Source organism: Meleagris gallopavo, chromosome 20, assembly GCF_905368555.1.
Source record: "Meleagris gallopavo chromosome 20, MGAL_WU_HG_1.1, whole genome shotgun sequence".
Classification (NCBI taxonomy): Eukaryota; Metazoa; Chordata; class Aves; order Galliformes; family Phasianidae; genus Meleagris; species Meleagris gallopavo.
This window is the reverse complement of record NC_139423.1, coordinates 2,451,022-2,477,532: the sequence shown is the minus strand read 5'-3', so window position 1 is coordinate 2,477,532 and position 26,511 is coordinate 2,451,022. Positions and strand designations below refer to the sequence as shown.

At 51.8% G+C, this 26,511-nt stretch overlaps 1 protein-coding gene across 1 annotated transcript; it reads left to right on the top strand.

The window, feature by feature from the left end:
- Positions 1–1,363: 1,363 nt before the first annotated feature.
- LOC100547284 (heparan sulfate glucosamine 3-O-sulfotransferase 3B1) lies at positions 1,364–25,945 on the top strand. The gene is made up of 2 exons (XM_085240255.1): positions 1,364–1,894; positions 22,636–25,945. Exons 1-2 carry the CDS (start codon positions 1,479–1,481, stop codon positions 23,252–23,254), a joined length of 1,035 nt encoding a protein of 344 aa, XP_085096381.1. The 5' UTR covers positions 1,364–1,478; the 3' UTR covers positions 23,255–25,945.
- Positions 25,946–26,511: the final 566 nt, after the last annotated feature.

The following is a 26,511-nucleotide window of genomic DNA, read 5'->3' as shown; positions in this document are numbered from 1 at the left end:
GGTGAACAGAGAGTGAGGAGCTCAAGGACGTGGGGTTAATGATGGTTGGACTTGACCTCAAGGATCTTTTCCAATCTGAATGATCCTGATTCTGTCCTTCTGTAATCCTATCATTCTGTGATGGTACAAATCCCACCCTGCCTGTGACCTGCAGGAGCACATGCTGCCTTCCTGCTGCGTCCAGCAGCGCTGTGCCCCTCCGTGGGACGGCTGCATCCTCAGCTAACAGAGACACTGCGGGAGCTGAGGGTAACGTGGGCTGACAGGTATAATCCAGAATTGCATTATCTTGTCTTACGGCTCTTTTTTGTGTGTCTGTACAGCAGGGAGACCTCTGAACCGTCGTCTTTAGTCTAGCAATTAAGCTTACTATTTTGCCATTAAATCTGGTTTGGGGATAAGGGTGGGTTTGGTTCACATTCCTGAGTGAGAACCCTGGGGGACGATGAAGCCACGGGGGGAGGTCGGGGAGGGAACCCTCCCACACGGGAGCTGACAGCATCCCGAAAGCCCTCCGACTTCGGGCCTTATCCTGACCGTGTAGGGCGGTCTGCGGTGGTTTTACATCCCCAGAACAGCGGCTGGATTGGCAGCACTGAGGATCCCTGCAAATCCCACCCAGCCCAACATAGCGGGGAAGCGAGGCGGTCCGCGTTTGTCTCCGCGCTCTCCCGGCTGACGATCGGCCGTTCTGCGCGCATCCTCCGAGGTTTCTTTAATCACTGCGTTCTCAGAACAGCCGGAGTGATGCGATATTTTGGGAGAGGTGTTTCAGATGACAGCACTGACGGCTGTGAAGCGTCGCTAAACGGCCTCGAGAGCCCCAGGGCCGGCAGTGCCGCGGTTCGGTTGGACACGCGGTGTTCACGGGGCGCTGCGTTCGTTCAGCCCCGCGGGGCTCCGCACGGAGCCGCCCCGGCTGTGCCCGCCCCGTCCCGCCGCGGGACGAGCGGTCCGGGACCCCATTCCCGCCGTCGGGGCCGCCCGCTCCACCGCGGACCTCGCCCGTCTCGACAGCGTGCCGCCCTGTCGCGACACGGCCCGATCCGCCGCACCGCGCGCCGCGAGGCTCGGGCCGCTCCCGGCCCTGCCGGGCGCTCAGCCAATCGGCGCCGCTCCTCACCGCCCACCTCGCCGGCGCTCCGCCCCCTCGGCCCACCCTCTCTCCTCATAGGCTGCGGTCGGGCTCATTATGCGGAGTGGAGCGGCGCTGATTGGGTGTCGGCTCTGCCCGTCGGCCGGCCTCGCTCTCCGCCCCCGCCGCTGCCTTTGCCTGCGCCGCCCGCGGCGGCGGCGGGGAGAGCGGCGCTGGGCGGGCAGCGGCCGGGGGCCGAGGGGCGGGCGGCGGCCGCGGGGCCGGGGCTCGGGGGAGCCCATGCGGCGCCGGGCGGCGGCGGCGTCCCCGCGCTGAGCCGGGCCGGGCGGTAGCCAGCCGGGCGGGCGGCCCCAGCCATGCAGCCCGGCGCGCCCGCGGGCACATGGGGCAGCGCTTGAACCGCTGCCTCGATGTGCCCGGCGCGCTCCCGCCGCCGCTGCTGCCGCTGAAGCGGAGGCTGCTGCTGCTCTCCATCATGCTCTTCCTCTGGCTCTACATGTTCTACTCGTGCGCCGGCTCCTGCGCGGCGCTGCCCGGGCTGGCGCCCCGCGGCTCTGCCCCGCCGGAGGAGAGCGGTCCCGGGGAACCGCGGGCAGCGCCCGCCGCGCTCAGCCCCATCTCCGCCTTCCTCAACGGCTCGGGCAGCAAGCGGCTGCCGCAGGCCATCATCATCGGCGTGAAGAAGGGCGGCACGCGGGCGCTGCTGGAGTTCCTGCGGGTGCACCCCGACGTGCGCGCCGTCGGCGCCGAGCCCCATTTCTTCGACCGCAACTACGAGCAGGGCCTCGCCTGGTACAGGTACGGGGCGGGGATGGGGGAGGCGGTCCCGGATACCCTTAAAATAACGAAAAATAACCCCCCAAACCCGATTAGCTCCTATCAAGCCTCCGCGCGGAGTGCGCTGTCCGAGGCGGTGCGGGAGGCGGCCGGGCGGCTGCGGGCTTCGCGTTGAGCAAAGCGCACGTCATCTCGAAATAGAGTTAAATATTAATTTTTCCTTCCCCAGCTCTCTCTCCCCGTGCGGTGGTTTTTTTAATCCCTTGCGCCGGAGCTCCGGCCGCGCTCGGACCGGGGCAGCGCTGCCGGTGCGGGGCGGTCCCCGTGCGCTGCGCTGCGTTGGCTTATTCCGCGATGAGAACTCGCTCCGGATCGCGGCTTTCAGCAGAAACCCCACCAAAAAAAAATAATAATAAAATAAAAAAAAAATTAAAAAAAAATATATATATAAAAATAAAAAGGAGGAAGCGGAGGAGGGGAAAGAAAGGGGTTACATAGTGAGAAACACGCGGGGCGTTGATTAAAAGTTGAAAATTGGAGCAGAGCGGCGGCCGCACGGGCACCGCATCCCCGTGAGCCCGGAGCGCTCGGGGCCGATCCGTGCGGTACCAAAGCAGCTCGGAGCCGGCGGGCACAGCGGCGGAGTTCGGAGTTGTAACAGCCCTGCCGCCCATACTCCTACCCTACAGCGATCCTCCGGGTCGCTGGATGGGATTTTGATGCCGCCATCCCGTCCCGAAGGGGATGCGGGAGAGGATCGGGCCGTTTCGTACAGTGGATTTCTGAGGTTTGAGCGGAGGATGCGGTGTCCCACGGCCACGGGGTGAGACTGATATCCCATCAAATATTAACTTGGTGTTTGGGAAGGAGAACCTGCATATTGCAGAGCGGAGGAGCTGTCAGGATTTATTAGCAAGACGGTGTTGTAGGTGTTGAACTGTGTTTTTAATTAGGCGCCTAAATTAGACCATAAAATGGTTGATTAATCTTTTACAAGGAAGAGGTGGAAGGGGGGAAAGGAGAGAATAAAGCTTATGATTGCAGCAATCTGTTGTCCCAGCACGGGGGGTGGCAGTCGGTATCGAAGGGACGCATGGAATTTTTAACGTTTAGAGGAGCTGTCATCAAAGTTGGGCACAACTTCTCCCATGCTTTCTTCTTATCAGCTGCTCCATTTCCAGCAGTATGGGCCCTACCCCTGTGAGCGCACTGCTGGGTGGCTGAGCTGGGGTTTTTTGCTGTTTTAGCTGAGTTCTGGGCAGCTCTGGGTGGCCGTGGTGTCTTGGGAGACTGTAACCCGAATGCGTTGAGGGGAAGGAATGCAAAATCGTGCTCAGTGCACTGAGGAGAATGGTAATATTTGCCCAAATAATGGCTGGGTGCTTTGCAAATTCTGCCTTATTTCTGAGTTGGGTTTGAATGAGACGCAGGAACTGGGCGGGATGAATTTTGGTGTTACAAATCAGATCCTGCATAACTGCAAACTGCCCTGAACCTCAGTGCATTTTGGTTTCTCAGCGCTCCACAGGAGCGTGCTTATTGCCACGAGCCCCACTGAGGCTTTTATTTATTATCTGAACATCAATAAGGAGAAGCGTTTCTGTTTGGTTGTTAACGGCCCCATAAAACCAGATAAAACCCGCTGTAAAATATCTGCCTTGCTGAGCAGGGTGTGCCTCAGCTCTGCTGCTCGGGGGCTTTCGCACTGTTTTCCATGGGGCCGTTCTGTGCCCGCAGCGCACATCGCTGCCACTTCAACCCATCGCCATTGGGACCACGGGGACACAACTGTTGGCTGATGGAAGGAGATTTTATTCCCGTGGATCTGAGCTGATCAGGTTGGATCTGGGAGTTTTGCTTTGGTTTGGTGTTTTTCTTTTTTTCTTTTTTTCTTTTTTTTTTTTTTTTTTAATCCTGCCATGCAATGCCATCTTCCAATAGAAACTTTGTGCAGATTGATGAGAGGCAGAAGTCGTGGCAATTTTGCTAGTTTTGCTTTGATGAGAGCTTAAATTTCGGGTGTATTTGTGATTAATTGTACCGATCTCAGTGCTGTGCCGTGCCAGAAGGTCCTGCACACAGCAAGGAACTTGTGAAGGAGGGAGAGCAAACTTTTTCTTGCTCCATTTGTTTCATGGAGGTGTTTAAATGGAATAAAATACATTTCCCCTTATTCTTGCAGAAGACAGAACAGCATCAAGTGGTGCTGAGCTGCTAAAAAGCAGAGGGAAGAGAGGAAAAAACTCACTAACAGTGGGATAGCTGGGAATCCAATGGAAACAACCCCGTGCGCGTGTTGCGGGGCTCTCCCCGGTAATGAAAGCAGCATGTTAACCAGTCCGAGGGAAAATATCCACCATGACAGAGGAGAAATGGGATCCAGCCATGCTGAGAACTAATTGTGAGGAGCACGTGGAACTTTGGGGCGATAAATGAGTTTCCTCAGTCGGGCTGCACCGCGAGCAGCCTGCGGGGAGCTGCTGTGTGCGTGTGGGGTGCTGCTCGTATGGGAATTGCTTCTTCCCTGGGATACAGGGAAAAATATTTTTTATATATATATATAAAAATAATATATTTTAAAATATATATATATTTAGTTTCCTATCATTTCAGGCATTAATAGTGTGTTTTTAACAGGGCGGGGACTTGAAACCCTTTCGTCCTTTAATTAATGTACAGTAAGGAAACAACATCACACTTAGGATTACACATTTTTGGGCTGTTTTTTTTTTTTTTTTTTTTTTTTTTTTTTTTTTCCTTTATTGCTCATGTTGTGCCCCGTGGGCTCAGCCTCGTGCCTTATGGGGCTGCACTGTGCACTCATGGCCCTGCTGCCCATCGCTGATCTATTTGCTGAGCTCTCAGCCTTCACCAGGACGCCATGCCCTGGCTGTGGCTGCTCGAGGAGCCAGACCGTGTTCTCTTTTTTCCCCCCGCCCCTTTGTGTTTTATGTAATATTTTTATTCTGATTATTAGTTTTATTTCTCCAATTCATTCCCCCCCGAATGGTTCAGATCCATTTATGTGCAGTGCGTTCCTAAACTCCCCGGTCACCCCAGTAAGCAGTGGGGGTGTTACTGCACAGGGTGCTGCTTTGTGCTGATTCTCGATGGGAAAACACCCTCGTTTGGTGTTGTTTCCTGTTTTTGCCCCCAGAAGCGTCCTTTTTGGCCCCCAGGGTGAGTGTGTGTGGGAAGCAGAGGAAGGGTAACACATCGGGTGGCTGTAGCCATGCTGAAGCCAGGGTAAATCTGAGCGAGACAGTTTTACCCTGCATTTGGCCATTGTAAAGCCTGAATTTATGGTGGCAGTGAGTGTAACACCCTGATGTCTTCTGTCCCCCCAGCCAGGCACTTGCTAACAGCTCCCATTGCTCCTGGAGGCTTCTCATCGCTGGGGAGTTTGGGAATGGAGGCGATTCTCCCAGCAGCTTTGGGTGAAAGCCCCATAGCTGGGCAAAGAGCATTTCCCCCAGTGCGATGCCGGGGCTGCACTGCTGGCAGTGAGCAGATCCCAACGGGAAGGTTGCATTCTCCAGGGTCGCTTTGCCAATCCTGCTGAGATTTTATTTGCTTTATGTTTAAAAAATAATAAAAAAAAAAGTTAAAAATATTAGATGTATCTATCAATCGATCTATATTGTAATGTTTAAATACAGATATGTGATATGTAGATAAACAAATCTTGGCTTTGCATTGTGCTGTGCTGGGGTGAGTGGGGGTTCCCAGCGCCCTGCCCGTAGCCTCAGTGTCCCGGGTGCCCCTCCAACACCACCAGGCCAATTTCCTTAGCGAACGGCCCCGAATCGTGGGGCTGGGGCTGCTGGAATCAGTCAGCAAGGCCCTTGTGTTCGCATGGGATCATTCCTCCAGATCTGAGGAGGGTTGAGTTGTTCAAACAGATGGCAAAGATTATTCGTGTCGCTGGGGTCTCAGCGCTCCGCTGCGCTTCCAGCATGTTGCCCGATACGACGCACGTGACGAGGCCTTCCCAGCACGACGCTGGGGGGACGACATTGTCTGCAGTGATCGGGTTTCATGGCCTCACCTGTCGAGCTGCTGAGCTCCTCGGCGTTGGCCGTGCTTTGGGGGGGACGTGGTGGGCTGCTGCATCGATATGGCAGCGCCGTGTGCCGCGAGCTGCGCCCAGGCATGGGAATGGTGGGAGGAAAGCCATGGGCTGGGCTCTGGCTTAGGGGGTTTGTGAATTTTTTGTGTATTTCTTTTTTCCTTTTTATGGTGGGCTGAGCTTTGTGATCTCTTCCCCATTCGTGGCTGGATGTGGTGGCTCTAAAACTTGCCCTCATGGAGCTGTATTGTCTCACCATCAGGCCCCGCTCGCTGAACTGCTCCGTCTGCTCCAGCTCGGACTCGGTGTCATTAATCCATCCTAATTAAGCGATCTTTCAGCAGCAGCGCTCACCTCTTCTGGCCGGTGTGACCGTGGGTGAGCAGTGGGTCACAGGGCTAACCAACGGGCTGAGCGGTGCGGGACAGCCAGCACGTGGCTCCAAGAACAACAAATCCCAGGGCTCGTTATTTCAGCGGTGTAATTAGGGGGTCAGGGGGTATCGACGCTACCTGTTGTCACCCTGCAGGGAGTGACCGGAGGGGACGCCTCCTCCTGGCAGTGAGTAAGTGCTGGGTTGGGACTTGCTGACTGTACCAGGCTTGCCCAATTTCAGGTCTTTCAGCAGCTGATGGGGAGTTTCTTAATTAGCTCATGAGCAATGAACGCTGGGTGCTTCAGCGAGGAGCTCGGCCTGGTGGCTGTCAGCAGAGCCAGCTGGGTCGATGGCCCATTTCTTCACTTTGTTAACAGCAAGGAGGGGGCTGGGGGTGCCGTGTCGGTTAGCAGCCTGGGTTAATTTGAGGTCCTGGTGATGCCGTTGGACTTGGTGGTCTTTGTGGGTCCCTCCCAACTTGGGATATTCTGTGGTTCCACGGAGGTGGTTGCGAGGTGCACAGAGCCACATTCAGAAGGGTCACCAAGGTCCCAGCAAAGGGTCCTCTGTGCTCCTCCTGCCTGGGACAGCAGGGACTGTGCAGGCGTGATGTGCAGAAGGCCTTACAGTTCATTCGTAAGTGCTGCAAAAAGGAGATCAGTTCTTATCTCTTCTTCAGAAATTCCCTGTGGTGGCTTTTCTCTTTGCAGTAGCTCTGAAGCTTCAAGAGTACACTCATGGATGGTGGCTTTGAATGCAGTGTCCCCACGCTGGAGAAGTGAGGGACCTCGGGAGGAGAGGAGCGGGCATGTGAGGGGCTGTTTATGGGCTGCTGGCATCCCAAATCAGTGCGCTGGCTCCGGAGATTGTGTGCTCCTGCCTCAGGGGCTTGGTGTAGGAACCTGCTTTGGCAGGGGGGTTGGACTCGATGATCTCTGGAGGTCCCTTCCAACCCCTGCGATTCTGTGATTCTGTATGGAGAGGCTGAGACATTGGGGTGGTTGGGGGTTGTGATGCTGGTGGTTGGGAACATCTGAGGAGAAGCCAGCCGTACAGAAGTGCGTGCAGAAGACCTCACACTGACTTGGAGTAAATGAATAATTCACTTTTTTTTTTCCCTTCTTCTGTTGGAATACGTGAGTGTGACAGGGCCCCTTCGCACAGTGGGTAGCAGGGAAGGTAAGAACTTAAAGAAGAATGCCACGTTCTGCTAAATTCTTTACATGTCCTTCCAGTTCCTCAGGAACACCCTGGAGCCAGCTGTGTTCAGTATCTGTCCCCACTGAGTGACACTGTGACTTAGTGCTGCCTTTGATTCTGTTACAGCAGCGGAACATCCAACCCTGAGCTTACCTGCAGCTCGAGGGCAGCAGTCCCACTCATGAGGCTGGTGCAGTGCCATCCTCAATATTACACTGCTCCAATTCAGAGCTGTGACCCTGCCAGCCCACTCTGTGCAGCTGCAGGGCCTTCCTGAAATCCACCAAGTGCCTGGTGTGTGAGAAAGGGAGAGATTTTGGAGTCTCCCCATCGAGTTGGCACAGCCAGTTCCCAGCAGTGTGAGCTCCTGGCAGACCTGCAGTCAGCTCTTCCAGCAGCAAATGGGGATTGTGTGTAGGTTTTTGTTTTATAGGCCTGCACAGAGCATTATAGGTGGATATATATGTTACACATCCCTTGCTGAGTGTGAACGTGAGGCCACATCCTGGGCTGCTGCCCTGCAGTCCTGTGGCACAGTGCAGCTGGAGTGGGAGCACTGATGCCGGTGCTCAGCATGCTTTGCTGCATGGGCAGGCTGCTCTGCACCAGCTGGATGTGGCCCCAAAACTTTGCTGCATTCAGTGCCCTCTGAACAGGCTCAGGTCCCTGGTGTGTGTTTGAGCGATGGAGCTGGAAAACATTGCTCCTGAAGCACGCACATTGTCCTTTTGGGCAAAAGCCATTACTTTGATTAACTTCAATAAAGCAACTAGAAAAACAGTGTTGTGAACAACACTGTTCTAACACTGGAAGCCCCTCCGGGTATTGAATGCAAGCTTGTCTGAAAATCAGCAAGTCTGCTGCACACTGGTGAGCTGTGCGTGGGGAGCAGCACAGTCACTGGGGAACCAACTGCAGCAGGATTGCAGGTTTTGTCCCATGTGCTCTGTGTGCAGGAGGCTGAGCACTCAGAGCCGAGACCTTCTGTCACTAGGGGGAGGAAAAAACCCCGATGCTTTATTCATCGAGTGCTCTGCTGCTTCGTCAGGCTGTGAAATATTTGCTTAAAAACTGGCAAGGCCTGCAGCTCTGGCATGGCTGCTGCTTGCTGGTTTCTTTTTTTTTTTGTTTTTTTTTAAGCTGTTTTAGACTTGGAAGGAAGGCAGGAGGTGCTGGAGTCAACCGGGCAGAGGCAGCAGCTTCGTGAGCCCCATAAGGGGCAGGTAAGGGATGGTGAACAATGATGCCTGCAGTCTCTCACCCCCCCTATGACCACCCATTGAGCCAGTCACACTGCCATCCCCCACCTCTGCACACGGGGTGAGATGGGAGAGCACCCAGAGGTGCTCGGCGGGGTGATGGGGTGGGGATCCTCTTGTGTCTGCCTTGACTTCACTGCATCTCTGGGCAGTGAGGTTGCAAACAGAGCCATGTGGGAGCTGAGCAGCCACAGGATCGCCGCTCCTCAGGGAGCTGGATGGGGATCAGCAAATCCCTGCTGTCCTTTGTAGCATTGTGCACCCAGCTTGCTGCAGCTTCACAGAGAGCTCACAGCTTCTTTATAAAATTCCCCCTCTGAGCAGATCTGCTATCTAGCAAGCCCTGGGCTGTCTGCATGGTGTTTTCAGAGGGAATAGCTAACAGGAGTTGTTGAGCAGCGAGCAAAGCCTTAAGAGCAGATACAGGCCTTGCCAAAGCAGAAGTGGAATAGCAGGTTAGTGTTTTGTGAGCTGAGAGGGGCCAGGAGCTGCTGTCTGCTCTAGAGTCTCTTAATTACAGTCTGGTAGGGAGGAGTGTCCTCGTGCCTCACACACCACCCTGCTGCACTGGGGCTGCTGGCTCCCCCCAGAGATGGCTTCAAGGTCATGCTGCTAAATGCAGTGTAATAATTAATTAAGCTATATATAAACAGCAAGCTCATGCACTCCTAAAGCAGATTAGGAGCACAGGAGTTTCCTCCCCGTGGCCGTTTCCTCGCTGGGTTCCTCTGCTGTGAGCCATGCAGTTGTCATGCTCGGCCATCCCAGCACAGGTCACCAGCAGTGCTGAGCAGCTGCAGGGCTGGGGCTGAGCTGGAGAATGGTGGGGGCAGAGAAAAGCCTGCCCCCAGACGCCAGGGTCCCCTAGACCCTGATTAAACTCAGTCTGCTTGCTGTGGATGGAGGGAGGGGACACATGCAACCTCTCTGCCCTCTACATTGGTGCCCAGTACTGGAAGAGCTGTTGGGATTTCCCTTCAGCAACAAGTGTTTCAAGAACTGCTGTTGCTGTTTGGCTCAGCGTGGCAGTAACAGAGCTGCATAGTGCTTTCATTTGCCACCGTGACGATGAGGAGAGGCTTTGGTGTGCGTCCACAAAAGGTTGGTTGGTGTGGAGGTGTGAAGCTGGAGGTGGAGGAATGAATTGTGCAGGGTTTTCTAGAAGGCCTAGAGCAACCTAATGTAACGAGGCATGAAATTAGAGCCCAACAAATGCTTGCTGCGTGACTCCTCTGGAGCTGTGATTTGTACAGCATCAAAAAGAAGCTTGTTTTTTTTTTTTTACTGTTTCGAGGTGTCTTTGGATAGATGTCCAAAATGGGTGGAATCTCTATGCAAACTCCAGAAGTAAGCATTTAGAGGTAAAGTTTAGTTTATATTCAGGTTATTCTCGATGTAGCTGCAGAAACCTTCCAGGAAAACTAAAAGCTGCATCTCTTCATCAAGTAGAAGTGATCTGCATGGTCAGATGCTGCTGGGAGGAGGAGCAGAGCAGCTTTCAGTACTTCCAGATCAGCAAGGGTTTTGTAGTCAGGGCACACCCACGCTACAGAACCCATCAGCAAAGTCCTTGGAAAATCCTAAGCAGACTCCAAGGCCAGTTTCAGGAAGGGTGGAGCAGTGAGCATCATTGCTGCACACTTGATTGTTTTCTTCTTCCGATCCTTCATGGCACATTCTGGTGTGAGACCAGATGGGCCAGTGTGAAGCATGGATTGGTGATGGGGAGAGCAGCCTGGGGCTGGTGGGTTCCGTGCAAGAGATTGCATCCAGGGCTCCGTGCAAGAGATTGCATCCAGGAGATTTGAGCTTCCCTCCTGCAGCCCTGTGGCTCTCTGAGACAGAGCTGGCTTGTCTTGGTTTCCAAGAGCCAGGATGTGGCTACATCGAGGAGATGGAAGCAGAGAGAAAAAAGGCTTTGTGAGAGCTCACAATGGAGCTCCGAGTTGGTTCAGTCCCGTCAGAGGGGGCCGGCCGTCTCTTTGGGAACCCAAGGGTGTAGAGATCAAAGGTGCGGGTGAGTCAATTACAATTCACATTTGGTTCATCCATATGTTTGAGTATTTGAAAGGCTTCAATAGTAATCCATTTTATATCTCCTGTGCCCATTGATTTGTTAATCTGACACTCGGTTTCATCTGAATGACAATGGCTCTCATTCAGACTCTTCAGTGTTCAGGGAAAAGTCATTTCACTTGGGTTGTGCTCCATCTCTCAGCATACCAGCCCTCTGCCTTCCCTGTGTCAGGGACTGTCAAGCCGAGGCATGGAATGGATTCAGGAGATCAGCTCTCAGCACCAAGGCCAGGGTTGGTTTGTGCATGCATTTCCTATGACCTGTCTGATAGGTAGATCTGCTCCCAGTGGTTGGGTTTTGGCAAGTGTGACATTGCTCCACGAGGTCCTTTTGGGTTGGCATTGCAGCCATGGACCTGCCTTGCAGCCATCAGGGTACAAAAAAAGACAACCCAAGCAGTCAGAAGTGAGCAGCCAGCACGAAGAGCCCTCCTAAACACAGCCCAAATGTGTAGGATTAGATCAAATCATTGGTATGGCAATGCAGTGTCTAATTAAGTGAATGCCTTCTTAATTAGAAGTAGTGCTTTGCATCTGTTGTACTTGCAGCAGAGCATCTCCACCATCTGATTCTGCTCTTTAAAGAGCTCTTGACTACTTATGACCAGCCATGGTCCCATGTAATGACTGGGGCAGGAGGGGTGTCTGCAGACAGACCTGCTCCTTCTTGTTTCCCTAATTGCTGCCTGTCTCCCTCTTCTACTGGGAATCTCGCTCCTTCCCAGGGCTGTTGGTGTTCCTTCTGCTGCACCCAGAGCTCTGCAGCACTGCTGGCACCCACCTTGTGGCATGGTGGCACAGCCACCCCCAGCAGAACGTGGGCACCCTACTCTTTTGTCCTGGTGTTTAATTGCTTTTCTGGCCTCTGGAGTTTTCTGTGAAGGGTAAAAAGGTGGGGAGAGGCTGGGAGGGGAGGGGAAGGCCATGCCAGGCTGACTGGAGATGCTGGGGGAGAAAATCCCATCCCGGACAAATGTGTTGTCACTCACTAACCTGATCTGTTTACAATGGGAAGCTTAATTTCCAATGCACCGCCTACACCTTTCTGGCTGTAATCACAAATCCATTAAGGAATGAGGTGAGACAGCAATCCCATTTGTGCTAAAATGCATTTAGAGATCAGTGCTGAGAGGATCACCGGTGTATTAGCTCCTGGGCCTTTGTTCCAGTGGGTAGCAAACACAACTCACCCCGAGGTGGGACAAGCTGGTGGCCGGATGGCCACTGGGTCAGGTCACGGCTGTGCCACCTGGCAGCTGCTGTCACCTTCTGTAGCGAGGAAGTTTGTTCATCACTGTGGTTCTTCTCACTGGGACAGTGATCTGTGATGGACAGAGGGCTGCCTTGTGGTGCTTAGGGCCATTGCGGAGGCTGCCCACGTTCCAAGTGGTTCTGCTGAGTGGGAGCTGGGGCTGTGCAGCAGCTTCATGGCCACACTCAGCCTCTGTTGGCAGCATCCATGGGCACGTGGCTGTTGGCAAACAAGGCGGAAGAAGGAATTGTACCTTTTTTGGGTGGGATGGTGGTGAAAATGGAAGGCTGGTTGCTTTCTGAGCTGTCCTTTCCAAGGCCTGTGCAGCTGGGGCAATACTGGTTGCTTGCCTTTTGCCTTCAGCATTTCCTTATCTGCAGAGGATGGATTCCTGAAGTAACTTTTTAAGGATGTGCAATCTTTTCTTGATGCGTATGCCCATTTGTCTGCGGGCTTCCCTGTTGCCTGCCCTGGCCTTGCCACCCAAACTGCTTCCTTTCTGCCTTCTGTGGAGGCGCCAGGCTGCTCTGGAGGATCCTCAGAGGCTCCAAGTGCTCACAGGAGTTCCCTGCTGCGTGGACAAGGTGGTCTTCCTGCTCCCCTCTCTGCTCTGTTCCCCACGGTGAGGAAGAGCAGGAGGACTGTCACACAGCTGCCACCAGCACCAGTTCCTTTTGGCTCTCTTTGCACACCCTGTGTGCACGTCCCACCCCAAAGGTGCCTCGCAGGAGTGACAAACAGCGAGGCGTCCCTGCAGGCAGCACGGGGCTTTATCACCAAGCTTTTATTTAATAGCAGGGCTCCATGGGAGCAGTGTGTGTCTAGGTGCACGCAGAGCCCTCCCTGTGCAAACGGGAGGCTGCTCGGGGGTGTGGGACAAAAGGCAGCACTATCAGTGCAGCTTGTTACCTGCCTGTGCAGGCACACAGGTTGGGGGCTTGCATTTGTGTGCTCAGGGAAGGACACAAAAGAGCTCTCGGTGGGCTGTGATTGATGAACCGGGCAGGAGGGGAGTGTGGGTCCCGCCTGTCTCTGGGTTGGTTTTGTTTGGTGGCTGTTGATTTGTGCTGTGTTTAGTGAAGGGCTGGCTCAGTAGGTGGTGGGTTTTTCTTTTAGCTCTCCTCTAGCAACATTTGGAGCGGGTGAAACGTGGTGTCTGGGCTGCTCCAGGGAGAGGGAAAGCATGGGAAGGGGAAGGGGTGTGGAAGCATTGGCTCGTCCCTGTGTTGTGGCTCATCCCTGGGATGAAGTGTGGTGTGTGAGCTTTGTGTGCCCCTGGTTTTCAGTTCGTCTCCCCACGGTCCTGTCCTGGCTGGGAGCTTGTAAGGTCTTGCTAAGGTATCCTGAAGTGGTGTCCTACAGTGACGTGGGGATGGTTGGAGTGACTGTTGTTTCCTGCATAAGATACTGAAGATATGCCTGTTGGATCCAGCTTGAGGCTTGCTCTGCTCGCTGGGCTCCCCACCACTGGCATATGGCACAGGGGGTCCCTGGAGAAGGGCTTTAGGGATGAGGCTGATGGGATAACCTCTTGTGGCTTCCTGAGTTATAGGAATGTGGCAGGGATAGGAAATACCTCCAGATGCAGGGCACAAGAGATCCAGAGCCCCAGTGTGATAGCCTGAAGCTAACAGAAGCCCCAAACTGGGGCTGGGTGCAGAGTCTGACCCCATAGACATCCTTTTGGGGCAGCCAGGAGGATGCTCTGCTCTGCAGGGCTGATTAGTGGTTCTGTTCCTGCATTAGCCATGGTGCTGCTGGGTTTGGGGTTCTTGAAAGACCTGGTGCTTCTAAGAAAACCATTGAAAGCCAACAAACTGTATTCACCCACATTCTCACATCCATGGGGTTTAACCCTATGGAGGTTGATCCCATCACTGCAAGGAAGCACTTCTCCGAGAAGTAAGGAGAGATGCCCAAAGGACAGTGTCTGTGGTGTTTTAATGTCTTTGAGAGGATTAGTGCTGTTCCTACAAATTAGCAGAGGAAATAAGTGGGTGTGGGAGCACTTTGGGGCTATAGACTCTATGCTGGGCTGGTGCATGTGCTGCTGGGAGCTGAGTGCCGCTGCTGCTGGCCACTCTTTCCTTCCACAGTACTGCCATCTCTGAGGGGCAAAGAGATGTCAGCCATCAAACCCACAGCCTCTGCCACCCCGCATCTTCTAGGAAGTACAGACAGTCTGAAATCATCTCCTGAAGATGTGATTTGCCCCTGCAGGCTCCAAGGAAGGCTGAGTGATCCCATGCTGAGGAGCTCTTTTTGCACTCCTCCAGGTCAGCCTGCTTTTGGATGGGGACATCACTTTGGTTCTTGTAGCTGCTGGACCAGTCCCAGCTCAGCAGGTGACGGTTGAAGCATCCCATGGAGTGTGAGCCCCGTGCTGCTCAGTACGGGGTTTTTGAGAAGCAGCATCTCTGGCACGAGATGCATTACAGGGAAGAGAAGCAGCTGGTCCTTCTGTTTGTGACAGTAAGAGCCACAAGTCAGGCAGAGGCAGCCGGGGGGACTGATCTTTCCCAAGGATTGAGTTGTGAGTGCTGGATCCCAGCAGATGCCTCAAATTCTTCTTTCTTCCACCTTTCTGGGCTGTTGTCTGCTTCTTTTATAGGGAGAAGTGTTACAACCACTTTGTGCTGAACTCTTGGGCACTGTGAAGGCAGTGCCGGCGTGTTGCAGCCGGGAGCCACTGCACGTGGGTGACAGCTGCTGGCAGAGGGATGGAGGTGACAGGGCTGCACAGGGTGAATCACAGCTACACGTTTTGCTGGGGTGCACCAAGAGACAGCAGCACGCAGGGGTGAAACACAGTTTGGCAGACGCAGCTGGCCCTGCAATCTGCTGGAAAAAAGCCTTTGGTTCTGCTTTGCCAGTTAGCTCAGGCGTGGTTCCTGCTGGGTTTAGAGTTAGTTTTCCCCCTTAAATCACAGAACTTCTGCTTCCTTGTCCTTCTTTGAAACAAAAACTTTTTTTTTTTTTTAATTATTATTATTTTTCTTCTTGGAAGTGAAGACAGAGTAATCTCACATGACTCAAGCAGTGGGCAGTGCTGCTGTGCGATATTCTGAAGAAGTCACCCAGAAACAGCAATTAGCTTTTAATTGAAGTGCCGTGCCCGGCAGGAAGAGGAACTGGGGCTCTTTGTGCCCAGAGTGGCAGCGGGGGGACCTGGTGGCCCTGAATGGGACCAGGCTTGACCGGGAGGAGCAAGATGCTCATTTCAGCCCCACCCCCTTTCTGCACTCAAAAGCTGTTATTTTCAGAGCAAAGCGCTATTGAAGCGTAGGGACAATGGAGACCAAATCCTGCTGGGGGAAGGGAGGTGCTGGCAGTCGCATCTTTTGTTGCTTTTCCTTCTTTACTTGCCTATGGCCTTCCCACTCCAAGAAATCCACATAGATGCTCGCTAGATGATAATGCAATCACTTTCTTGGGACCTTGCTAATAGGATTATAATTATTACTGGAGATAAAGTGGAGTGAATGGAATATTTACCACTTCATCTCAAATTATTGTAAATCCCACCAAAGCAGCCCTTTGATATGTAAAGTGCTGGCCCCCCTCCCCTCAGCGAGATCATTATTTAGTAGAAGTTCCGAGCTTTTAAATATGATGGGGGACAGAAAGAGGCTTCGCTCTTTACATAAAGAGGAGACCGATATAATGAAGTGGTGGAGCTGATGAATATCTTGGCTGGCTCCAGACAGCAAGGAGAGAAAGTTCTTGGTGAGTGTTTGTAAATGTGGCGCTGAGTTGGTGCAAAGCAAGGAGCCAGGGTGGGCTGTGCACATGGAATGTCTGTGTTGGTTGGGAGGAAGTGTTGGGAGAGAGACCTGCTGAGATTTTTGCTTGCGGGACCCCCAGCCAACAAGCAGGGCTTTCTTTCATGCCTGCCTCCCAAGCTCTCATCCCCTTGAGCCCTTCCTCCCAACACTGGACATCTGCCTTGGGGCAGGGAACTGCTGCACCTAGGAGTCTGAGGCTCAGAGACCTACCTGGTGCCTTTGTGCCCATTGCTGAGGGTTGGCATATCCTTCTCAGCCTCACACAACCTTTGAGGCACATTGGTCCCTAATACTCTCTCCAATGAAAGCACAAATCCAGTTCCAATGCAGACAGACAGCTCTGCCAATTTAGCATTGCTGCTGCTAGAAGTTACTCCCTCCCCTATAGGCTGCGACTCTGTGATGCACCGTGTACTGCACTGTCCCCTCCTGTTGTGCTGTGTCTGCATGCAGTGTAAGGACTGGTGCCCCATGTCCCCGCTCTCACCCCAGCATGTGATGGGGTTTGCATCTGCATCAAAAGAGTTGAGATCAGACTTCATGGCTGGAGCCTGTTCCCATGTGGTGGTGGACACCTGGGTCTGCAGACATCATCAAAGCCCACAGAAGGAGTGGCTTCTTGATGGGAAGCCTTCACGCTGTTACCTTCCTCTCCCTCTCCTAATCCCCAGACTCCCCAACAGGTGAAGGAACCTGGCAGATTTGGGGGCAGGGAGCAAGGAGGGTGAGAAAAACATGACTTTCATGCCCATGGATTATTTTCCCCTTCTCCCTTCTCCTTTATCTCCCCTTTCTCACCCCCGAAATTCATTAATTCCCATCATCTGGTTTGTGTAAATGTCGTGGCGAGTGTTTGATGGAGCTGGATAGAGTTACACCCGTTTCAAAAAGGCTGGGGCTGCTTCACAGCCGTTCCCTTTTATTGTTGTACAGTTCTCCAACCCAAACAACGGGCTCCTGCTTGAGACAAAGACACACGTGTTGCTCTTAGGGCTGATAATAAAAAGAGGAGAGGCTGAATGCTACTGCACAGGTCCTCAGTGCAACGATGGGAGGAAAGGACAACCCAAGGCAGGGAAATTTTGCAAAGAAATTTTCAAGTGTATCAAATAATAAACCAGCAAGTGGAAGGAATTTTTTGTTGTGTCTCCTTTGCTCCTTCCTCTCCATTATCTTCCCCTTTCCTCAGCTGCCAACAGTGAGCAAAGTGGGAGCCACGCTGGTGATGCCAAAGCCAGTGGACCTTGGTCCTGATCTGTTGTGTAGTTAAAGCTCTGTTATTCTCACGTTCTTTCCTTGTTTGTTTGCCATGTTCCTGCTTTAAAGTAATATTTTTGTGACTCGATGATTTTATGATCAGCCTTTGGGAGAAGGCAGCCATTAAATCCTCGGAGTCTTGTGGGGTGACTCAGCTGTGCTGTTTGTCCCTGTGGCTCTAACTTTGGTCATATTCCAATCTTCTGCAAAACTCATCCTGGACTTTCAAGGTCCTCCTAATAGCACAGTCTGTTTCGGCTTTTGCTTTCTTGTAAGAAATATAAGGGGTTTTTGCTTGCTAGTGATAACAGAGATAACGGCATGTAATTGAAGCCCATAAAGCCAGCTTAAAGCCAATGGTAAATACCAGTGAATGGGATCTGGGTGCTGCCATACTTTGTGGTTGGAGCCTTGGAAGTTCTCTTGCACTGCATCCCAGCAAAACTGGGACAGGGTTGGTTCTCCAACTGATGAGCAGTGGTTAAAGGCATGGGATCAGGATGGGTCCAGTGTGGTGGCCTTTGGCCTTGTGCTGCAATGCTGGTGATGCTCTGGGTTTTTGCTTCCCAGACCTTTGCTCATTCTCTGTTGCTGGTATAGGGCTAAAAGCCTCCTACTGGGCTGGGAGAATGTGTCTGCTTTTTCCATTTCTGGTCTATCTGATCCATGTGGTCTGTCAGACTGCCTCACTGTTGTGAGGTTTTGGGGGTACATTCCCCAGAAACTGTCATGTTTCCAAATTTTGGTTGTCTTGAAACATAGTCAGGAATTTGGGTGCAAAGTGGCCAGGAATAGGTTGGATGCTTTGCATGCTCATTGCTGTGTGGCCAAGCATATGGTTCTGGATTACAGGGCTGAGCTCGATGTGAGCATGGCTGGTATCCGAAATAGTTTGACTTGCTCTTCTCCCCTTTCTTCCCTATTTTTCTTACTTCTATGGCAAGCTCTGGGGAAAGTCTAGAAATCCTGCACAAAAAATCCATTCTCATCATATCTGCCTCAGGGTCTGTGTGAACGCTGCTCAGTCTGCCCCATAGCCTGCAGTCATTTTGGTAGCATACGGAAATGGTGTTTTGTCTCAAGCACCAATGACACTTCTCTTCTTTTTAGAGCTGCCTACACAGACATAGTAGCCCTCTCCCTTTTGGAAGGAAGATTTGTTGTCTTTGCAGAGGGAACCTGAGACAGCTTAGTTGTCTGGAGGGGATTGAGCTGTAGGACTGGGCTGGAGGTGGGGGCTTTGAGACTGGAACGAGCCATCGCTGCAGCCATGCAGTGGTGGTGGCAGAAGTGACACTGCAGTGCAGCAGGTATAGGGACCACTCGTCCCTCCCTGCCATGGGATTCCCAACTGGGTGATGCTACCAGCCCTGCTAGGCTCCAGCACATCCCTCACAGCTCTGCTGCCCTCCCTCCCCAGGAGGCTGCAGTCTGTCCTGCGTGCCACTCTGTGCTACCTGCCACCAACACTGCAGCCACAGGACACGGAGGTCCCTGCAGCCCCCAGCCCCTCCTGGAGAAATGGCAGCAGATTAGCTTGGACCCCCCCTGCGCAGACAAAAGCTGCCACAAAGGGCATTAGCCTTCAGGATTGGATTACCGTGGGGCCACCTGTCATTCCCACTTTGTAAATTTATGTCTCTCTGAGTCTAGTTTTCACATTAGAGAAGTTTGTACTTAAAAAGCAAAATAAAATCCCCCGTCCCCCCTCCTCCCATGTCCCTCAGGCAGCAGCCTGGTGGGGTTATTTTAGCATCCTGTCTAATTGTGGACTTCAGAGCTGAGCAGGGCTGGGGATTAGGGATGTTTGAATGAGGAGGGCCTTTATTACATTAGTCTAAGTGGTTAATAGGTAAAGTAGGCCAATCCATCTTTAGACTAAGCCTATCACTTCGCCTACGGAGGATGCAAGCTTCACCGAGGAAATATTCATTAGAGGAAAAGCTTTTCCTCTGTCTCTCTTGACATGTTCATAGCTCGGAGCGAGAGGCTCTGCTCTCCGCCTGCAGGAAATTCATGGCTGTGATCCCACTGTATCTCCATCATCCCATGGGACCTGCAGGTCCTCCTGGTGCTGGCTGCCCAAATCAGGGATGCAGGAATTTGCTGGCACTGTTATCCTCACTTTCCTTTTCTGTGCTCACAAAGCAGAATCCTTGTCTCTTCCCTAGTGGGGATGCAGGGGAAGGGTTCAAAGGTAGGGCTGCAACACTGGGACTCTCTGCTGTGAGATGTTCTCAAGGCAAAAAGGGTTTCAAAGGCTCAGTCAGTCCACAGTCAATATAAAATGGGATGATTTGGGTGCACACAGTGGCTCCAGAGGTCTTTGATTCCAGGTTGCCAGAAGGCAGGAGGATGACAAGACAGGAAGACTGCTTGCCAAGCTTTTCATACCATCTTTATTTCCCACCCTGCTATCCAGTGCAGCCCTCTGTGCTGTCTCCATCCAGCCCTGTCCCGACTGGTGCAGCAGCTTTTGTCTGTGCTCAGATCTCTTTCCCACGGCCTGCCCTCAGCTTTATCATCTCCCTTCCCCATACAGATAGTGGTGGTGGCTGCACCTCTGCCATCACTGCCTTGCACAGGGAAGCTGCCTGTGTCTGTATGACTCACAGGGGCCATATCCCACCAGCACACCGTGGCTGCAACTCTTCCAGCCGTGATAGCTCCTTTTCTCTCCGTCTACCACTCAGGCAGCCACCGGGAGCAGATATTCAGAGTTGGAGTCTGGTCCTGCTTCCATCAATGTACGCATCTGGTGTATTTTGTCGGAGCCACAGTGCTACACCCAGGCCAGTTTGCCCTTCTCCAGGTGTGGTTTGAATGGGAATAAACCCTCCTCAATGACTCTTCCACCCGTGTGAGTTCACAGCAGCAAACTTACCAGTTCCTTCTGTCCCCAAGGCCCTGTCTCTGGCTGCTGGCACGATGGGTGATGCCTGTGTGGGAGGTTATGGAAGCCATGGAAAAGCTGCTTGCTACAGACAGGCACGTGCAATGAAACATTGCTTTCCTGGATGTGTTGCTGTCAGAGGTTCAAACCACATCCATGGGCCATGATATTTGATTTCTCCTGCTGTTCTCCAGTTTCTGTGCAGCCACTTTTCAGTTGGGTCAGCTGTTGGAAACAAGACATGCTGCACGTCCTCAGGCACAAACCAGGGGTGGGCTCAGGTGCTGCTGGCCCTATGGGTGCCTCTCGTGCTCTTCCACTTCTGCAGTATGCTCCTCTGAGTTCGTGGAAACACTCATTAAGAGTTTCTCAACCCAATCACCTGACTCAGCAACTCTGCCCCCAGCAATTTCCTCCTCTTCCACAGGGCAGAGCCCTGCCTAAGGCCTCTCTTGTGCAAGGAGGAAAAAATAAGCCTTGCATCATTACCAGGAGTCCAGTAAACACTGATTGCAGCAGCCCTGCAGGAGAAGTTGACCTTGGTGTCCGGGGCCTCAATGCAGAATGACCTGCTGGACTCACTGCTTCAGTTGGACCTAGGCCCATCATGGAGAGCAGTCTCCTCTCTTGGCAGGTCCCTGGCCGTTAAAGGCTTCGTGGATTGAAACCTTAAATCAATTGGTGGCCAGCGCAGGATGTAGAGCTCAGATTTAATGTGGCCATAAAAAAGAGACACCACTTAATGAGTAGTCTGTCGAAATCCACATCAGCCCACGTTAGATTTAGGAGTCCCTCCCTGAGCGTTACTGACTCGTGCTGTTCTCCGAAGGCGTTACCGGTTTGTGGAGTGAGCCAGAAAGGTACAGGGTTAGTCAGAGCTGTGTTTTGATTCTGTTTGTCTGCACATGCCAGCTCCTGACTTGCAGCAGCATTCATATCCCAGGTGCTCATAGGCTGGGGTGACTTTCGTCTGCATGAGAAACTCCATTTGTGATGCTGAGAAGGCAGCCCTAGGATTTGCCACCACTGTTGGCTGGAGGTTGCCCCAGCATGCTTGCCCCTTTGTCCCAGGTCCACTGACTGCCCTGTTGACTCATGTGGGTCTAGACTAGATGATCTTAGAGGTCTTTTCCAGTCTTATGATTCTATGAACAGTGCAATGCAGAGCCCACAGGTGTGGGCATTGGGTGTCCCTTGCCAGTAAACACATGGCGTAAGCTTAATGCCAGAAGGTGAAATAGAGTACTGTGTACAATCTACATCAAACAGCAGTTACCTAAACAGCTACAGACCAAATTCCATGGCCATGCAGCAATTTGTTGTTCTGTCAGCCCACTCATTATGGATTTTCCTGCTATTTACCCCCAGATGGGTCATTTTTCCCTTTGCCTTCTTACTCAGGGCAACCACTGGCATTAGCACAAGTTATCAGCAGCATTTGGAATCGTGAGGGCTCACAGTGATCTTTGCTGTAGAGGCATAAAGCAGTGTGGGAGGGGAACAAGCAGCCTCTGTGTGCAGTGCAGTACAGCTGGGGTAAGGCTGCTTGAAGCTTGCAGATCACACACTCACCAATCATTTCTCTGCAATGGTGGATGCTTTGAAAACTTAATCAAGTTTTATAGCTTTAATTTTGTGATAGACTCCCCTCTTGCTGTCTTTAACTGTCTCTCAGCCCAGAGTAAATGAATCCCATGGGGTTGTGAAAGGAAAGCATTGGCAAAGGGTCTAAAATATTTAGGCTTGCCTAGTGAATGTTAGGAAAAAAATGGCTTTTCTTGCTTTGAGCTATTTCAGTTATTTTAGAAAGTTCTCCAGTTTTTATCAGCGTTGTTAATTAGAAATGACCAGGGAAATAGGACAGAATTCAAGGATTTGTGTATTGTGAGGGTGTGCAAGCTGAGGTTGTGTTCTCCTGGTTGCATCCCGTATCCCAACTGGTTGTAGTCCATGTGGTGCTGGAGGAGACAGGCTGTCCTTGCTGGGTACTGGCTGGAATGTGCTGGAGATGCCTCCAGCAGCTCTTGATGCTCCTTCTGGTGCTTGGCAGGGAAATACTCTGCTGAGAACCCAGTGGTTGGGTGACCAGCTAGGTAGATGCTGTGGGCAAATAGCTCTTTTTTGCCTGAACTGAGAGAAATATAACACTGGAAATGCTAAAGGAAAGCAGAGTGGGCAAGCTCTGGTGAGCTCCTGGCTTTCAGTAGACCTTCCTCTTGTTACCCTTGGGAAGATGAGCTGTGGGCTGGGCATGCAGGCAGTCTGGTGCTGACCTGAGCGGTGCACAGTGCTGCTGTGGACTCATCCTGACCATCTGGCGTGGTGTATGCAGCCACACTGCAGGTGTGGAGTACAGCCTGGCTCCCCTACCCCTGGAGAAGTGGGACACTGCTCAGCTGGATTTCCAATACAGTGCTATTTAATAATATCCATAGCCCCTAGATCATTGGAAAATGGATTTATCCATATGAGCTAAATGGCCCATACAACCATGTTAAGGAAGAAAATACTTGTGTATGTATGTGTACGTGTATTTTTATATATGTGTGTATTTTGCTGTTACCCGTTGTTCTAACCTGCATGATTTGCTGGCAGGGACCTCATGCCCAGGACCCTGGAGGGGCAGATCACCATGGAGAAGACCCCCAGCTACTTCGTCACCAAGGAGGCCCCAGCCCGCATCTCCTCCATGGCCAAGGGCACGAAGCTGATCGTGGTGGTGCGGGACCCCGTGACCAGAGCCATCTCGGACTACACACAGACGCTCTCCAAGAAGCCCGACATCCCCACCTTTGAGAGCCTGACCTTCAAAAACAGGACTACGGGCCTGATCGACACCTCGTGGAGCGCCATCCAGATCGGCATCTACGCCAAGCACCTGGAGAACTGGCTGCTCTACTTCCCCATCGGGCAGATCCTCTTCGTCAGCGGGGAGAGGCTGATCAGCGACCCCGCGGGGGAGCTGGGCAGGGTCCAGGACTTTCTGGGCCTCAAGAGGATCATCACCGACAAACACTTCTACTTCAACAAAACCAAGGGCTTCCCCTGCCTGAAGAAGGCGGAGGGCAGCAGCAAACCCCACTGCCTGGGGAAAACGAAAGGCAGGACCCACCCCGACATCGACCAGGAGGTGGTGCAGAGGCTGCGGGACTTCTACCGGCCCTTCAACATGAAGTTCTACCAGATGACGGGGCAGGACTTCGGCTGGGACTGAGGCTGGCGTGGGAAAGTCCCCTGTAATTACTTGCCCATCACAGTTTGCGTATATAAAGAGATATATATGTATGTAAAATGTACAGAAATCTATTTTATAATAATTTATTTTTAATTCCTAAGCAATTAATTCACTAAGCTGCCTAACCGCACTGGCTAGAACGGTAGCCTGTAACCTGTTTAACATTCCACCGTGTTTAATTCTAATATGTCTCTTCTTTTTTTTTTTTCTCCTGTTTTTTTTTTTTTTTTTAATTTGGTTTGTAACAGACGGTGCTTCCATTTTTCCTACAGAAGATTTGTATTTAAAAATAAAAAAAGAAAAAAAAAAAAAAAGGGCAAAAAAAAAAAAAAAAAAGAGAGGGTGGGAAGGGAGGGAGGGAAAGCACAAATTTATTTTTGTTACGGGTATCTGGCCTTTATAAACACTTGCTTTCCCTATTCCGGTGTCCCGGTCTCTGCTCCCTCGTCCCAGGGGTTCTGTGGGGCGGGTGGGTGCAGAGCTGGTGGGTCAGAGCGTGGGGAATCCAAGCCATAGAGCCCCTGCCTGGTGTCCTGTGCTCCTTTCCTAATGGGGATGCTGCAGAGCCTGCGGCACGGGCAGAGTGGACCTTCAGCCTGCTGCCCCTTGCCTTGTGTCGAGGAGGCTCTTTCCCACAGTCCCTCTATGCATTTTAAATCTTGACTGCAGGACAAATGTGAAAATGCATGTATATGTGGGTGCGATGCACTCTGTGCTGCTCGGAAGCCACGTTTGGTACCTGCCCCACGGGGGGAGATGCCAGAGATACCCACAGAGCCACCTGAGCCCCAAGTCTGAGCCTAGCACTGTGCCCCTCGGTGCCCCCCAGGGCATTGCACCTGCTGGGAAACAACAGCTGGCCCTCTTTACTCCCGCTGTATTTTGGTTGAACACATTTCCCATGCTCTCGAGGAGCAGTATGTGCTTAGAACTGGGAAAAATGCTGCTTTGCCAACGAGGGCAAACCTATAGAAAAGCAGGGGGAGGCTGGCAGTTGGGCAGGGTGGGAGGCTCTGAGCACCTCACCGTCAAGCCGTGTGCAGTGACCTGGAAATCCTTCCCCAGAAGTGGAATTGAGTGTGTTGGAACGTTAGAACAGGTTGGCAGGGCTCTCCGAAAAGCTCCAGCTGTGTTTTGCATGCTCAGGAGGTTTTGGTAATCACTGTGTGTGCCCAATGCCTTGTTACTGTCAGAGGTTCTGTTAGCTCAGCTGAACACCTGCAGGGCTGTGGTGAAGCTGTATGGGCTGTGGGCTGACACAGCAGTGTTCCATTGGGAATCTTGTCCATGCTGGTGGGGTGTGTGGGGTGTGTGTGTCCTTAAGGAATGGGAGATGTCAAGCATGATGCCAGGTAGCAAAACTGCAGTGAGCAGGACCAGCTCCCCATGTGGGTGTTGCCTCCAGACACGTCTTCCTACAAAAAGAGGACGTGATGCAAATCCTTTCCTCCTTGCACCAAGCCTTTTCTGGCAATGAAGCAATGCTTAGGGCTGCCAGCCACCGACAGGAGTGTGGGACCCAACAGGTTAGCAGAGCATACTCTGCTGTCCCACAAACACAGCTGAAACCCATGGTGGTTGTTGGATCTATGCACATTTGGGGGTTTTGGTGCCCAGCCAGCCCCGTTCCCTACCGACAAATGCACGAGCACATTGCAGACCCCATGGTGTTGGGTGGCCTGGGAGAAGGAACTGCTTGAGGCTGGTGGGGTGGTGAGAAGGAAACAGTGCTGGAAAAGTGATGAGAGGTCCCAGAATTCTCAGTATTCCTACTAGCTGGCTTATGCAAAGTGCAGAAGGAAAAAGCTTGCCTTCCCCAAGTGGTTCCCACTCTGTGGCTTCCCTGCCATGTGCTTCCCTTTGGGGTGCGCGTGCCTGCCTGTTTTTTGTGCTGGAAGATTCAGCATCCCCTCTGTCTTCTAGGATACAACTTAATATCCTGATGCCTTTCTCAGCTGCATGGCAGAGCTCAGGCTTCATTTGTGTTATCCAACCCTGCTTCAAAACGCTCTCATGAAGCAATCTTGTAGAAGAGCAGAAATACAGAGAGTGAATAATAACTCTTCTAACTGTGAGCAAACGGTTAGTCCTGCCTCAATATCTTCTGTAATGAAGTGTGTAGTAGACTTCATTCACTATAAAGGCCTTACCTGACAGTGTGACAATAAAGGTGAATTCCCCATGCTGTACGGCCGGTTGCTAATACTGGAATCAGTCCTATTGTCATCATTTAAAAACAAAACCTTTGGTGTTTGTTTGTTTTTTTGTTTGAAGTTAAGCTTGGAGGTGTGATTAGAAGTTCTTTTTTTATTTTTATTTTTTTTTTAATCTTCACATTGTAACATTAATTTATGGCTGAGTTTCATTCAGTCCTGTATTCTGAAGTGCAGTACAGGTATTAGTGATGCGTTCTCTGTAACATGGTACTGTAGAGTAGCCCATTCGTTAAAAAAAAATAAAAAATAGTAATAATAATAATAATTAAAGAAAACAAAGTGGAAAGGAAAAAAAAACCCACAAAAAAGAAACTCTGATTAAAAATTGTAAATCAAGTATTTTGTGGTATGTACAACACAAATTAATTTTACACAGAGAAAGATGTTTCTAGGAAAATGAAATTCTGATAATTCATACTATTTGTATGAACAAATAAAAACTCTATTTTACCAAGCGATGGGTGCAGCTGCATTCATTCGGGCTGAGGGTGCTCCCCAGTTGGGTTGGGCATTGCTGGCTCCATGCAAAGCCCCAGGGTGTGTTTGGGAGCTGGAGGCATCCTTGGGTGGAGTTTTGCTCAGTTGCATTTTGAGGGCTAGTCTGACCCATCCAACACATCTCATCAAATGTGATTTGGAGGAAGAAGACCCAAGTCTTGCCCTCAGCCCCACCGCAAGACTCGGGTGCTCATGGTGAATGGTGGCCATTCTCCCATGCTGGGATGCTGGAGGATGGATTTGGTCCTTCCATGCTGTTGGTGGTGGGGGACCTTTCCAGCACCAAGCTACTTTCCAAAGCTTTGCAGTCACTGTGCTGATGCTGGTCCAAACCTCTGGGGCCAGTGGTTGCTGCTACTCCTACACACTCAGCACTTTAAGACATAAAAATTCATTATCATTAAGTTCAGAGGAATCCCAGGCCAGCGCTATACAAAGCAGCGCCTAAAGAGCAGTGCAGATTTATGTAACAGAGCAATTGCCATTTAACTAAACTGAATTAAAATAATTTAATTTTTCTTA